At 41.9% G+C, this 15,988-nt stretch overlaps 1 protein-coding gene across 6 annotated transcripts in view; it reads left to right on the plus strand.

Annotated features, from left to right (window-relative positions):
- The window catches only part of RFC1 (replication factor C subunit 1), a 363,193-nt gene extending 360,636 nt beyond the window's left edge, over positions 1 to 2,557 (plus strand). For all 6 annotated transcript variants that reach the window (XM_033947362.1, XM_033947360.1, XM_033947358.1 and 3 more), the window contains one exon: positions 1,792 to 2,557. In XM_033947362.1, the coding sequence (XP_033803253.1) occupies positions 1,792 to 1,872 (81 nt within the window). In that variant the 3' untranslated portion in view covers positions 1,873 to 2,557. The remainder of the gene's footprint in view (positions 1 to 1,791) is intronic.
- Positions 2,558 to 15,988: the final 13,431 nt, after the last annotated feature.

Here is a 15,988-nt window from a genome sequence, read left to right on the forward strand (position 1 = left end):
TCACCAGAACCTCTCTGAGCTCCCTTAGTATCCTGGGATGGATCTTGTCTGATCTCATCGCTTTGTCCACCTTCAGTTTTTCAAGTTGCTCATAAACACTCTCCTCCATGAACGGCGCAGAATCTACTCCATTTTCTCATGTAACTTTGCCAGACAATCTCAGTCCTTCTCCAGGATTTTCTTCTGTGAACACAGAACAGAAGTATTTGTTTAGCACATTTGCTTTTTCCTCATCACTCTCCACATATTGGTTCCAGCATCTTTTAGTTTAGCAATTCCATTTTTCATCTTCCTCCTTTCACTAATATATCTGGGGAAAAAATTTTTTTGTCTCCCTTTTTACATTTTTAGCCATTTGTTCTTCCGCCTATGCTTTCGCCAGACGTATCTCTCTCTTGGCTTCTTTCAGTTTCACCCTGTAGTCCTTTCTGCACTCCTCTTCTTCGTTTTTTTTATATTTCACGAACGCCAACTCTTTCGCCTTTATTTTCTCTGCCACTAGTTTGGAGAACCATATCGGCTTCCTTTATCTGTTTTTATTTATTTTCTTCACATAAAGGTCCGTAGCCATTTTTATCGCTCTTTTCAGCGTAGACCACTGTCTTTCCACTTCTCTTATGTCCTCCCTTCCTAACAGCCCTTTCTTCAGGTACTCTCCCATTGCATTAAAGTCCGTACATTTGAAATCTAGGACTTTAAGTATCGTGCGGTCACTCTCCACTTTAGTCATTATATCAAACCAAACCGTTTGATGATTGCTACTTCCCAGGTGAGCACCCACTCGAACATTAGAGATACTCTCTCCATTTGTGAGGACCAGATCTAGTATCGCTTTTTCCTTCGAGGGTTCCGTCACCATTTGTCTGAGCAGAGCCTCTTGAAAGGCATCTACAATCTTCCTACTTCTTTCCGATTCCGCAGACGGAACATTCCAGTCCGCATCCAGCAGGTTGAAATCTCCCAACAGCAGCACCTCCTCTTTCCTTCCTAACTTTTGGATATCCACAATCAGATCCTTATCAATTTTCTGCGATTGAGTCGGAGGTCTATAGACTACACCCATGTAGATAGAAGTTCCATCTTCTCTTTTCAGAGTGATCCATATCGCTTCTTCCTCTCCCCAGGTCCCTTGCATTTCAGTCGCTTGGATATTGATCTTTACATAGAGAGCTACTCCTTCACCTTTTTGACCATCTCTGTCCTTCCTAAAAAGATTATATCCCGGTATGTTTGCATCCCATCCATGTGATTCACTGAACCATGTCTCTGTGATAGCGACAATATCATCTAACATCAGGGCTTGCAGATCATGAACTTTGTTGCTTAGACTGCGAGCATTTGTGGTCATCGTTTTCTAGCTATTTTTCAGCGGTAATCTCAAAATCAAAATGGTGCTTTCCTGAGACAGTACGTCTCAGGTTATGTCATTCTGAATGAAAGTGTTGAGCTAGTTCAGTTGAAGTGGGAGGGTGATTTTGTGGGGCCTGTCTCAAGTGATTTATCTCAAAAAGTGATTTATCTAAATAGTTCTTTGGTATCTAATATATTGGTTCCTATTTTTGAAGAAGAATAAACACATCTTTTTTCTTTAATGTTTCTTTTATAGTTCTTAACTTTTGCCCTCCATACCTCCGTATCCTCAATTTTTCCTGATTTATACCATTTTCTTTCCAATCGTCTTGTTAATTTTTTTCAATTCTGATAGTTCAGAATCAAACCAATTTTAATAAAATTAGATTATCAATGTTATGTAATGGTCTAACCTCTAAACTATGGAATCTTTCTCTTCAGGCCAGAAAAGCAAAGTCTTCAAAGACAGAAAAAAGTGGAGAAACCAAAAAAGGCAAGGGGAAAGGAAAGAAGACCAAATGAGATTGAGAGAGACATGGAACCACAGGAACCTGAGAAGCTCTAATGGCTTTCATTTGTACAGCAAGTTTTATCCCCAAGGAGAATCACGTTTTGGCAGTTGAGTGATTAAATGACCTATTATGAACAAATTAGTGGGATGGCTGCAATAGTGAGTCACTAAAACATTCCTACAACAGTCTGCACTGTTTGTGAAAGTGACTAATAAATTGTTTCCAAATTACAGTAACTGAATTTGTATGCAAATAAAAAAGGAGTAAGTAAACAAAGCTACGGCATTTTTAGTCTGCTTGCTGTTTTCATGCAGACCGGACCATGCAGTAACACATGCACTGGTTTGCTTGTACGGTTGTACTAGATGATATGCCAGTGATGTGTCAGACATTACCGATTGGCTACAGTGGGCTTGCAGCTTTTTGCTTTTTTTTACAGACTTTTTCCTGCTGTAATGCAGTATTATTTTTGTAAATAGTATGTAATACTGAAAAAGCAGACTTGGTATTTCTTTTGTACATTTTCAAAAAGTAACTGTATAGCATTGTAATAAAATTAGTTTCACAAAATTTTATAAACATTTTGCTTTTTGTCATTGAGACACTTTACTCAGATTCCCACCTATATCCCAGCCTTTGTTTTAGATGGTTATCAAACTCTGTACAGTTAATAAAGATCAAACTATACAGCTCTATACCACCTCTGCATTATTTCAGTTTTCCAAACTGACTTCTTCCTTAGAATATTAGAGACCAACATTATGGCGGTCATTTTACAAGCACTGTTTATGCTTTAAACATGTTTTAACCACATACGTACAAACCAGTATTTTACAAAAGGACATGCCAATATGTTTAAGCTACTAAAATGCCAATGTGTTTAAGTTACTAAAATGTATAAGAGCTGTCAGGGGTGATACTGGGGAGTGTCAAGCTTCTCCTCCATTCAACTGCAAGGTGCACTAAATTTTATACTGCTCCCAGGTGCCATACATCCTGCACCCTAGAGCATGGCAAAATGTTTTGCACCTCAGACCAATGCTAAATGGAATAGAGTGGAGAAATAGGTTAGTGGTTAAAACACAGCCTGCTATCCAAGGATGCCCAATTGAAATCCCAGTTCTGCTCCTTGTGTTCCTGGGCACATCACTTAACCATCCATTGTCTCAGTACTGTTGGGTACACTTTTTGGGGGGATATTTTATATTATATATAAGCACATAAGCATGGCCTCTGCCGAGTCAGACCATAGGTCCATCATGCCCAGCAGTCCGCTCCCGCGGCGGCCCCCCAGGTCAATGACCTGTAGTGATCTATTACTCAAGAGCATTTTGTCTTGTATAGTAACCCTCTAATTGTACCCCTGGATTCCCTTACCCCTCAGGAATTCGTCCAATCCCTTTTTGAAACCCAAAACCGTACTCTGCTCAACCACCCCCTCTGGAAGCGCATTCCAGGTGTCCACCACCCTCTGGGTAAAGAAGAACTTCCTAGCATTTGTTCTAAAACTATCTCCCTTCAATTTTTTTGAGTGTCCTCTAGTTCTTGTTGCCCCCGCCAGTCTGAAATATCTGTCTCTCTCTACCTTCACTATACCCTTCATGATCTTATAAGTTTCTATCATATCCCCTCTAAGTCTCCTCTTTTCTAGGGAAAAGAGCCCCAACTTCTCCAGCCTCTCAGCATACGAGAGGTTTTCCATGCCCTTTATCATTTTTGTCGCTCTTCTCTGGACCCTCTCGAGTATCGCCATATCTTTCTTTAGGTACGGCGACCAGTACTGGACGCAGTACTCCAGATGCGGTCGCACCATTGCCCTGTACAGCGGGAGGATAACTTCCTTGGTTCTGGTAGTGATACCTTTTTTGATAATGCCCAACATTCTGTTCGCCTTTTTTGAGGCCGCTGCGCATTGTGCTGCCGGTTTCATTGTTTTATCCACCAAAACCCCCAAGTCCTTTTCTAGGTTGCCTTTTCCCAATGTCATCCCCCCCATCATGTAGTTGTACATCAGGTTCCCTTTCCCTATGTGCATAACTTTACATTTCTCCACATTAAAACTCATCTGCCATTTATCTGCCCACTCACTCAGTTTGTCCAGATCCCTTTGGAGTTTTTTACATTCCTCTACAGATCTAACCTTACCGGAGAGTTTTGTGTCATCCGCAAATTTTATAACTTCACACTTTGTCCCTGTTTCCAAGTCATTAATAAATATATTGAATAGCAGCGGTCCCAGCACTGACCCTTGTGGGACGCCACTTGTGACCCCTTTCCAGTCAGAATAGTGTCCCTTTACTCCTACCCTACTATTACCATAGTTTGATACTGCCATTGATGTGCTATATATGTTTTTCAATGCCTTTAGGATGCCTTGATCTCGGGGTAGAAATATATCAATTTTAGATTAGGCTTCTGTGTTTGCAAAATAAGTAACAGGCTCTAGACAGTTTGCCTAAAGCATCTATATGAGGCATAATATCGTATACCAACATCCATGACTTTTGTAAAATGGTGCTGTATATAAATCAAAACTAGCACTGAGCCTTATTAAATAAATCTTTAAATTGTTTAACAGGAAGTTTTACCTGGGACTGAAGAGAAGGATATATGCCTTATAGCTCCAACAAATATCTCTCTACATAGTTTTATCCAATCAAGTAAGACCTCTGTAGTAGAGGTGGGATATCTGAGCTTACTATGGCATACAATTCAAAATAAACGTATGCGGTTTGTACTGACTATTTAATCTCTCTCCTTCCCTTGTGTGACTCTGCCATTGAGGATTAGAAAGGGGAAGTGTCGACCACAGGAAAAAACCCCAGCATTTACTTTCAAAGGATTCTTATTCAGAAGACAAATGATTGTCCTGTATATAGATTCTAATGCCATCTAAACTCAGACATTGCACAATTCATATGGGAGAACTCTCCCAGAAGTTTGAATGTTTGTCTATTAACTATGCCCCCAACTAGATTTGGGTTTGTTTGTTTGTTTTTTGGAGGGGTGAGTTTTTTTTCATTCTTTACTGACTTATTTGCATGTAGCCAATTTCCTAACAGTACTAGATAACATATTGGTAGCAACACTTTTTGTTTAAAAAGCTATCATTGTATAATAACAATACTTGCAAATTTTAGGACAGTGGCTAATATCCCTTGTTTATAAAACATTGCAGATGATCTGATTGCTACACAATTGACAGATTATTTGGAACTGCTCGATATACTTCATTACTCTGTCAGGCTTCCATAAGGGATACAGTACAGAAACTTTGTTGGCCTAATTAGCAGATAAAATCAGAGAAGTTTTAGCTAGTTTTAGCCATTTTACTTCAGTTTGACTTTTGGAGTTGTTTTGTGGATAATATGGTCCTGTTACAGTTGTTAGATAGCATTGGAATATTAGGTAGGGTCTACTGGTTTGAAGGGTTTTTTTTTTTAACATTCTAGAACCTATAAGATGAGAGTAGCCGGACCCTTGATATGTCACTTGGTGTCCCCAAGGGTTCCCCGCTTTTTCCAATATTGTTCAGTATTTTGGTATCTAAGCTTCCTCTATATTTGATGCATTTAGGTTTTGTTGTTTTTTTTTTAAATACATATACATTACTCATCCAACTTGATCACCCTTGAAGATGAGCCTAATAGGATACAAAAGTGTTTTGATTGTGTGGCCAGTTAGGTTGTTCTGTATCTAAAACTGAACACTGATCAAACCAAGATACCTTGGTTAGGACTGACTTGCAAAAGTTTATGTTAAGATCTATGACACCCTTTTTCCTTTAGAAGCTTCTCTTAGATATTATTAGATTATCACTTAATGGAGTCTCATGTTAATTTGTTGACTAAAAATATATTTCATAAGTTGAGGTAATTGAAATGTATTAGCAATTGCTTCTTTTATGTGCATTAGAATTCTTTATCAGGCTGCAATGTTATCCTAAAATATAGGAACCAGCGCTGCAGATGCTTGAGCACCCTCAATATTGAACAGAGCCTTGATTGTCTTGGGAAAAGTAATTTTCATTGGGTTTAGCACCCCCAATCATTTTGAAATGTTGGCTCCCATTTATTGTAATGTTTTTGCTGTACTGGTATAAGATATTGAAAGGACTGCAAATATTAAAGAATATAGCAACAAGATTAGTTTGTAGGGCTCATAAATTTGAAAGGGCTACTCTGTATTATTGATTAAATTCCAGTATCTCCCCATATGTGCTCATATTCATCTGTACTATGACATTTAGGACAATATTTGGGCTTGCACTAGATGGAGCTTTAAGACAACAAAATTCTCTAATGTTTCATGTCCCCTTATCGGAGAGTGAAACTCAAGCAAATTTTTATGTGCATGCTTTCTAAAAGTTGCGAAGTTAAATTGGAGATGAGAAATATGTCTTTTTGCAGATGTTTGATAATTTTTTTTATTTCAAATATTTTTTAAATGTTGATTTTTTTTTTAATTGTAAATTTCTAAAAACATCTAATTTTCATGTGATGTAGCGGGCAATTGGGGTCTATAAGTTATTAATATTGTATAGTGTAGTGTAGTATTATGTAATTCATCATGCCAACCCTGAGGAGAAAACATTGCAAGCCCCAAATGATAGCTATTTAGAAAACCCTGACCTAGAGAGCTGGCCAGATATGTTAAATATGATGGGCTGCTTTTTCTCTAATTAGCAGTTATACATGCTAAAAAAAAAAAAAAAAAAAAAGGTTCAGTTTGTTTCCAAGTAATCTGCTGCTAAGATAAAAAAAAGCAATCATTTAGAGCTTTCTAAAACACTTAAACTTGTCTGCAGCACAGTAGATGCCTCATTCTGTGTGCACATCAATTTACCATACCAAGAGACACAATGTGGATAAAATGTTCAAGTAAAGAAAAAAAGCAATTTTAAAACAGCCAAATCAGGCAGGATGGTAATTTGTATGTAATGTACAATTTATGCTGGTAAAAGAAATCATCCAGGAAATTATTAATTGTTTGTTCTGTATGAAATGTGGTTAAGTAAATTAATAAAACATTTCTAAAATCTTGACTAGAAAAGTATCATACTTTCAAAATTCAATAGAAACTTTAGGGGAAATTCTATAAATGGTGTCCCGATTATAGGCATCCTACTGTTAACCAAAAACACCCCAATGTAGGCAGCCTACATTATAGGTGTTTTTCGCAAGCCTAGGGAGACGCGTAGGGCTGCCTAAGCTCGTCCAAAGCTAAGTGTGGTTTTGCCTGGAAGTGGCCTTAGGCAAGCTTAGGCGGCTGAAACTTAGGCCAGCAAAATGCTGGTCTACATTTCAAATAGATGTGGCCACTAAGCCAATTGCAGCAAGGGAATCTTCCTGCCACGATCAGTTAAGCGGCTGTGGCAAGAATTGGCATCCCTCTTGTCAGTGATCTTGGGGGGTGGCAACAGGAGGAACTGACACTTCTGTTGCATCTGTCAAGAGGGTTCGCCGTTGCAGTAGAAGGAATTGGGTACACCACCTGCCGCAAACATTGGAGGGAGACTTTGGAGGTTCTGGCAGGAGGGACTGGGCATCCCTCCTGCCAGGAGGATGCCTTGGGGGGTGGCAGCAGAATAATTGGGCATGCCTCCTGCCGCAGACATATGGCCACCAGAGCTGATGTAGGAGGGAAGGCTTGTGGGTCAACCACATGCATGTGAATCGCTGCCTGCATGTCCCCCTAAGCCGCTGAAGGCAGATGGAGCGAGTGCAGCTCGAACAAGCAAGGGGACACGATCTTTCTGGGACAAAGAGAGAAAGGAGGGGGATAAAGGAGCACGTTGGGGCATTGGAGGTGCACGATTCTGGGACAACAGCTGGAAATCAGAGAGGTGGTATGAACATGGAACACAGAAGGGAGGGAGGAAGGGGGCACTAACTTGGGACATAGGAGGGAGGGAATAGAAAGGCTGTTGGGTGTGAGTGAGAGGGAAAGAGATGGTGGCAAATGGGGAAAGGAAAATTGGGCATATAGAGAGAGAGAGGAGAGAGGTAGCGATGCATGGGGAAGAGAAGGATGAGAGAGAGAAATGTTGGATATGGTGGTGGAGAGGGAATAGAGGGACAGATTGAAGGGTATGCAAGGGGGAGGAATGTTGGACATAGTGATGGAGGGAGAGATGTAGCATGGTGCTGGAGAGGGGTGATAGAAGAAGAAATGGGCATGGGGCTGGTGGGCAGTGGTGAAAACTGCACATGATCCGGGGGATGAGAGAGGGAGAAACATTGGACTCATGGAGAGAATAAGGTCCAGAGGAGAGGAAGCGTGCAGGAGGCAGAAAGAAATACTGGATGCAGTCAGAAGGAAGTGTAACCAGAGACTCATGAAATCACCAGCCAACAAAGGTATGAAAAATGATTTTATTTTCAATTTAGTGATTGAAATGTGTCCGTTTTGAATTTATATCGGCTGTCTATATTTTGCACTATGTTTCTGTTTTTCTATAGTTGTTACTGAGATGACATTGCATATTTTAAAGTCATCTGCCTTGACTTCTTTGAAAAAACAAACAAACCCAAATATAAAATAATTAACATTTTCTCTGCATACAGTGTACTTTGGGTTTTTGAAAAAAAATTTGTGGTTACTATTATGTTTTAATAAGATTATATTGTGTATATATGAAAAATGGATAGAAGAAATTGCATTACAATTATTACTGTTATTATGTGGGTGGGGAAGGGGCACAGCCTGGGCAGGTCTGGGGCGGAGCTTAGGCGGGGTAATCAGTTGATATTTGTTAGACTTTGGGGGTTCTTAGCTTGAAGAATTTGAGAAACACTGCTCTACCCTACCAAGTCACCTCCTGTGGTATAATATATAGCCTTCACTGTGCAAGATCCCACCATACTATCTGACCACACCATCTTTCATACTATATTTGCTATCTCATGTCTACCACACTAGGTTCTACCATGTTACATGTGGTTTGCCACGCTTGTAATATGTTTGTCATGCTATGTTTTGTCATAATGCTCATCAGGCTATATCTTACCATGCTTTGTTAACTATGTTTTGCCATCTCTGTCAGACAATGTCCTGCCATGCCATGTTTGACATCATCTTGTAAAAATACACTTTAATATGTATGTAAACTTGTAACCTGTCCTGAGCTCTCCTGGAAGGATGGGATATAAATAAATAAATGTACTTTATTTATTCAATTTTCTAACCGTTCTTCCAGGGGAGCTCAGAACAGTTTACACCAATTTATTCAGGCACACATTTTTTCCTGTCTGTCCCAGCGGGCTCACAATAACCTGAGGCAATGGGGTAATTGAATAACTTGCACATGGTCACAAGCTTGGGTTTGAACCCACAACCTGTAGCTTTTTTTAACCACTGCACCTCTCTTCCTCTTTTTCTCCTGTACTCTGCTAAAATTGATAAGATGTACATTTATCAAAATGGACACATTCCAATCATGAAAATGAAATATAAACCATTTGTTTCAGCCGTTGTCTGGGCACTTTTCCAATTAAGTTGGTCCCAATTTGTTCCATTTCTTGTCAGTCTTCTAAATTCTTTTCCAGGTCTGCCTTTCCATTTCTTTTCTATTGTGCTTCTTTCCCTTCCTTCTCTATATTCATTTGGCACTGTCTTTTTTTCTTTTCTCTGCCTCTATATCCACTTCTATATGATTTTTACTCATTTTCCCCCTCTCACCTTCATGTCTCATTTCACCTCCCATCTACCTATCAGCTTTTTATATCTCCTTCTCATCCACTCTCCAGCCCCTGTTTTCTTCCCAAGTTTCCTTTTCCCATCCTCAATTCCCCATTTCCATGTTTTGTACTCATCTATTCTCCACTGTCTGTCATCGCCTCATTAGCCCCATCCCTGACTTCCTTCCTTCCATCCAGGCCATTCTTCTATATCCCATCTTTCTAACCCTATTTCTACCCTCTCAATCTCTTGGAAGACCTATCCCCTTCCTCTCAAATCTTCCCATAGTACTCCCATCCTTTTTTTCAATACCTTTTATCCTCTCCCCATTCTTCCAAGTCATTCTCACTTTGTCTCAACCTTTCCCCCCAATTCATCCCCATTCTCTTACCCCTTCTTTCACACCCTCACTTATCCTTCCAACCCATTAACATACCCCCACTCTTACCCACCAATTGCCTCACTATCAACTTGAAATTCCCACTCCATCTCTTTCATGCACATAATTCCCTGTTCTAATTCCTAACACTCTCCCCATTCAATAATCTTCTCTGTTCTTCTTCTTTCTCCCCTAGTCTCATCTATCTTCTACTTTGTTTTCCTTCTCCCTTCCAGTCCCATCCATTTTCTGCACTGTTCCTCTTCTCTCCCTAATACCATAATATTCTGATCTGTTCCCCTTCTTCCTCTGCCCAGTCCCATTCATCTTCTACTTTATTTCCTTTTACCCATCCTTCTGCTCTTTCCAGTGTCTCCTGCCCATTTGATATTTCTTCTCTCTCTGTCCACTGTGTTCCTGCTCCTCCCCCTGTCCAGCTCCTCCTCCTCACTTCCCTTTCTTTTGTGGCAGCATCTCTCTTTCCTGGCTCCCCTTCCCATGGTATAGCATCTCTCTCAAAACTGCTTTAGCTGTACCTATAGAAAGGCTATGAATCAAATCCATGACCCTTTAGCCTACTCTCTTCCCAGGTCCAGTGTCTCTCTCACTCTCGTCACCTATTTCCCTAGCCCAGCATATCTCCTTGCTTACCAATCTCCTCATCCAAATTCTCTCTTCCCTTCACCCATCCCCCCCATATCCACAATATAGCATCTCTCCCCTTTTCCTCTCACATCTCTCTCCTTACCTTCCTTACCCCCTCCCACATAATCTGGTACCTCTCTCCTGTCTTTCATCTCCCCCTGCAGTTTGGCATCTCTCCCATTCCCATATCCCCCCCCCCCCCGGCTTCTCTCTTCTCTTCCCCTTCACCACACAGTCTCTCTCCTCCCCCCCCCCCCCCATAGTCTGGCATATCTCTTCTTCCTTTCCTCCCCCTGTGGCCTGGCATTTTTATCCTTCTCTCACCCCCCCTCCAGTGATGTGGCATCTCTTTCTCTCCTCCCACCCCATGCAAGTGTGGCATTTCTCACTTCCTCTATCCCCTCTCTCCTTAATTTATCCGGTAATATTTTCTCTCTTCCTGCTCCTTACACGCTGCATGCCTTCAATCTTCCAGGCCACTGTCAGTGAGGTAAACACACTGCCTCTGGCAATCCCAGAAGCCTTCCCTCTGCTAGAACGTTCTTTCCCCGCATAGGCAAGCTTCCAGGACTGCAGAAGATAGCGTGTTTATCTCACTGACACTGCCAGCAGCCTGGAAGATTGAAGGAGGGTAAAATGCATGGAGTGAGAAGAGAGAATGTTATTGGATCCTACCATGAGGGAGGTTAGAATGTTGGACAGGCAGCTCATTTGGGGGGCAGTGCTCCTCCTTACCCATGATAGAATTAAGAACACTTCAGAAAACATTTGAAAACTTGGCTTTTCTCCAAAATGTAACTACTCCCTCCCTCTCCATTATATTAAGTCCCCTCTTTCCTTCCTTTTTACCAAGCCCTTCTTCTTTCCATTGGAGTTCCTTTCTTTATTAATTCCTGTAAACTGTGTCGAGCTCCACTTCTGTGGAGATGATGCGGTATATAAACTTAAGGTTTAGTTTAGTTTAGTTTTAGTTCCTTCTGTACCCTATGACAAATACAAAAGAAGAGGCTAGATGCTGCTGTTGCTGCAGAAGGAATCCACTCTGGATTTTTTTACTCTGCCGCTGTTGTACTTCACCTAGCTTTCTAGCTCCACCTATAGTTCTTTCCTTCTGCACATGTGGCTGCAGGAGTGTTTGTTCTGCTATCCCCATTTATTTATTTTTAATTTTATGTAATTTGTCCCTTTTTCGGGTAATTTGGTGCTTGGAGCGATGAGAATTCACAGACTTTGGCCTGTAGCTGACAGGTTGATCCCACTAGGGTACCTGTCAACCAGCCTGCATACTTTCTCGGGAGTTTAGGGCTGTCCCTGTTGAGCAGAGGTCAAGCGCAGTCTGTTAGGACCCTTAGGAGGCCTGGTGGTGTCTCACAGGGTGCCGGCTGCATCTTCACACCTCCATCCGTCCCGGTGCGAAGCTATTGGGCCGGAGAGTGGAGATGTAATAATAATAATAACTTTTATTTTGTATACCGCCATGCCCAGAGAGTTCTAGGCGGTTCACAACAAATTAAGATTACAAAAGAAGATAACATTGGAATTAACAATTTTTGGAATGTACATGTCATTGAAGTTGACAGGAATTAACAATTTTTGGAGTGTATAGGTCAATGAAGTTGACAGGAATATACAAGAGTGTACAATAGGAATATACAAGAGTGTACAATAGGAATATATAAGAGTGTACAAGCAGAGTGGGCAGACTTGATGGGCTGTAGCCCTTTTCTGCCGTCATCTTCTATGTTTCTATACAATAGGAGGGTAAAATTTTTTTATTTACAGGGAAAAAATACCAGTCAGAGAAGTTAATTGGTTTGGTGGGTACAGTAGGGGGGGAAGGTGGAGGTTCATGTGTATTGAAGGGAGTAGAAGCAGCGAGTGGGAGTGTTAACGGGTTCTGTCCGTGGAATAAGTGAGTTTTGAGGTTTTTTCTGAAGTCAAGGTAGGTGGGGGCGTCATGTACAATTTGGGAAAGCCATGGGTTTAGTTTGGCCGCCTAGAAGGAGCAGGTTTTATCAAGGAACCTTTTGAGGTGACATAATTTTAGGGAGGGAAAGGCGAACAGATGAATTCTGCGAGAGTTCTTATTGTTGATTTAATTTAAAGTGGGGGATGAGGTAGCTTGGGGATAGACCAAACACAGTTTTGTAGCTGAGGCATGCAAACTTGAATAGTACTCTGGATTCAAATGGTAGCCAATGCAGTTTATGGTAGAAAGGGGTGATATGTTCCCATTTGTTTAAGCCAAATATAAGTCGGACGGCAGTGTTCTGAATCAGTTTTAGTCTCCTGGTGGTTTTCTTCATGGAGCCTATGTAAATGATGTTGCAATAATCCAGGATGCTGAGAATGGAGGATTGTACTTACAGTCGGAATGAGTTGTCGTCGAAGTATTTTTTTTTATGGTGCGGAGTTTCCAGAGCACCGAGAAGCTTTTCCTGATGGTAAGATCAGTGTACTTCTCAAGGGAAAGGTGTTTGTCTAGGGTGACTCCTAGTATTTTTAGGGTTTGTTCAGGGGGAAGTCCGATCCATTCACTTGAATTGAGGTATCTTTGATTTTATCGTTGGGGGAGGCCAGGAAGAATTTAGTTTTGTCTGCGTTTAGTTTTAGTCTATAGGATAGCATCCAGAGTTCTATCTGCCTGAGTAAGTATGATATAGAGTTAAGCAGCTCTAGGGTGAAACTGGTTAGTGGGATGATTATTGTGATATCGTCTGCGTAAATGAAGAATTTGAGGTTGAAGCTGTGCAGGAGGTTTCCCAGGGAGACGAGATAGACATTGAATAGGGTGGGGGATAGTGGTGAGCCCTGGGGAACCTCACAGGAATTGTCCCAGCTGTGGGAAAGAGAGTCGTTCTTGATCACTCTGTAAGATCTATTACTTAGAAACTCATGGAACCACCTGAGAACCTGTAGACAGACAAAGGAGTCTGACTGGCAGCCCAAAGATCAGCTTTGCCAAAGCATTCCCAGCATTGTGGCAGTGAATTTTCTTATCTAGCAACTATGAGAGAGCTGAAAGCAGGTTGTAGCACAGATCCTCTCAGGTCACAATGCGTACACAGGTTGACAGTCTGTGAGAGAAATCAGGGGAGGTTGGAAAAGTGGAGTTCTGAGTGTTTCTGGAGGATCATGGTGATAACGGACACCAGCCTTCGGGTTTGGGGAGACCACTGCAATCATTGTCCTGTTCAGGGGTGTTGGGACACCCTCGCTATGAAAATGGTCAATTAACCAGTTGGAGCTCAGAGCCATTTGGCTGGCTCTGAGATTGCAGAAGATTCTGGAAGGCCAAGCAGTCAGAGTCTTCTCTGACAATGATGGCAGTAGGCTAGGTCAATTGTCAGGGAGGGACCAAGAGCACTCCCCTGGCTCAGGCAGCCTGCCTTCTTTTTCTTTGGGCGGAACGTCATCGCCTAGCACTGACGGCAGCGCATGTAGCGGGAGCAGACAACGTTCAAACAGACTTCTTAGCACACAGACTCTTGATTGGGGCAAGTGTGCCTTGTCCCTTGAGCTGTTCCAAGGCAAGACAAGAAACAAGAATGTGGATTGCTTCTTCAGTTGAAGATTCGAATCCAGCAGCGTGGGGCTCAATGCTCTGGTGTAGTCGTGGCCTCAGGACATTCTCCTGTATGTCTTTCCTCCTTGGCCAGGTCATTTGGAGGATCACGGCTCATCTGGGCCATGTCATTCTGGTGGCTCCAGATTGACCTCACAGAGCATAGTACGCATAAGAATAGCCTTACTGGGTCAGACCAATGGTCCATCAAGCCTAGCAGCCCATTCTCACAGTGGCCAATCCAGGTCACCAGTACCTGGCTAAAATCCAAGGAGTAGCAATATTCCATGCTACCGAAGGGTTGTCGGGTAAGATTTGCCTCTTTGCAGATGATACCAAAATCTGCAATAGAGTAGGCATGACAGTTGGTGTGAATAACATGATGAAAGACCTGGTGAAACATGAAGAATGGTCTGAAATTTGGCAGCTAAAATTTAATGCTAAGAAATGCAAGATCATGCATTGGGCTGCAAAAATCAGAGGGAACGGTACAGTTTAGGAGGTGAAGAACTTTTATATGCACGACGGAAGAACGGGACTTGGGTGTGATAGTATGTGATGAACTTAAGATGGCCAAACGTGTTGAAAAGGTGACGGCGAAAGCTAGAAGGATGCTAGATTGCATAGGAAGAGGTATGGCCAGTAGGAAAAAGGAGGTATTGATGCCTCTGTATAAGACTGGTGAGATCTCATTTAGAATACTGTGTACAATTCTGGAGGCCGCACCTTCAAAAAGATATAAAAAGGATGGAGTTGATCCAGAGGAAGGCTACTAAAATGGTGTGTGGTCTTCGTGATAAGGCATATGGGGGACAGACTTAAAGATCTCAATCTGTATACTTTGGAGGAAAGGCGGGAGAGGGAAGATATGATAGTCATTTAAATACCTACATAATATAAATGTGCATGAGTTGAGTCTCTTTCATTTATAGGAAACTGCAATGAGAAGGTATAGGATAAAGTTAAGAGGTGATAGGCTCTGGAGTAATTTGAGGAAATACTTTTTTACGGAAAGGGTGGTTGATGCATGGAACAGTCTCCCAGAAGACGTGGTGGAAACAGAGATTGTGTCTGAATTCAAGAGGGCCTGGGATAGGCAATTGGGATCTCTCAGAGAAAGAGTTAATGGTTACTGTGGATGGGCAGACTAGATGGACCATTTGGCCTTTATCTGCCGTCATGTTTCTATGTTTCTTCCATGTCTTTCTCAATAACAAATTAAGGACTTTTCTGCCAGGATATTGTCCAAACCTGCGCAGGGGTTGCAGCCTTTGGCTGAGCATCTATCCACCAACTCATGCAGGGGTCCAGTCTGCATAGAGGTCCAGGTCACTTTGCTCCTATGGCATGGCTCTTGAGTGTGCAGCCTTAGAACATAAAGGATATATTCTGCCCTGGTGGATACTCTTTTGCATTCTAAGTCATCATCTATGGTGTTGGCTTATGCTAAGGTGTGGAAGGCCTTCCAACACTGGTGCACCCAGGACCAGGTGGACCCTTATTCAGCTCCGATTTCCCTAATTCTCGCCTTTCTTCAGGCTGGTTTGGATAAAGGCCTCATTGTGGCTTCTCTTTGGGTCCAAGTATCCGGGCTCTCCCATTTTGGATCCTGGGAGTGGCAGTCCTCCTTGGTGTGTCTTCCTGATGTTGCTAGAGTTTTGAAAGGGGCTCTTCATATCAGACTGCCAGTTAAGTATCCTTTCCCTGACTGGGACCTTAACTTGGTGTTGTCTAGCCTTACCAAGGCTCCTTTTGAGCCCCTTTGAGATGCTTCTCTCTTGCACTTGATGCTCAAGATCATTTTTCTGGTTACCATTACTTTGGAAATGGGGTTTCCCTTTGGATGGTCCCTTCCTT

Source organism: Geotrypetes seraphini, chromosome 1 (assembly GCF_902459505.1).
Source record: "Geotrypetes seraphini chromosome 1, aGeoSer1.1, whole genome shotgun sequence".
Classification (NCBI taxonomy): Eukaryota; Metazoa; Chordata; class Amphibia; order Gymnophiona; family Dermophiidae; genus Geotrypetes; species Geotrypetes seraphini.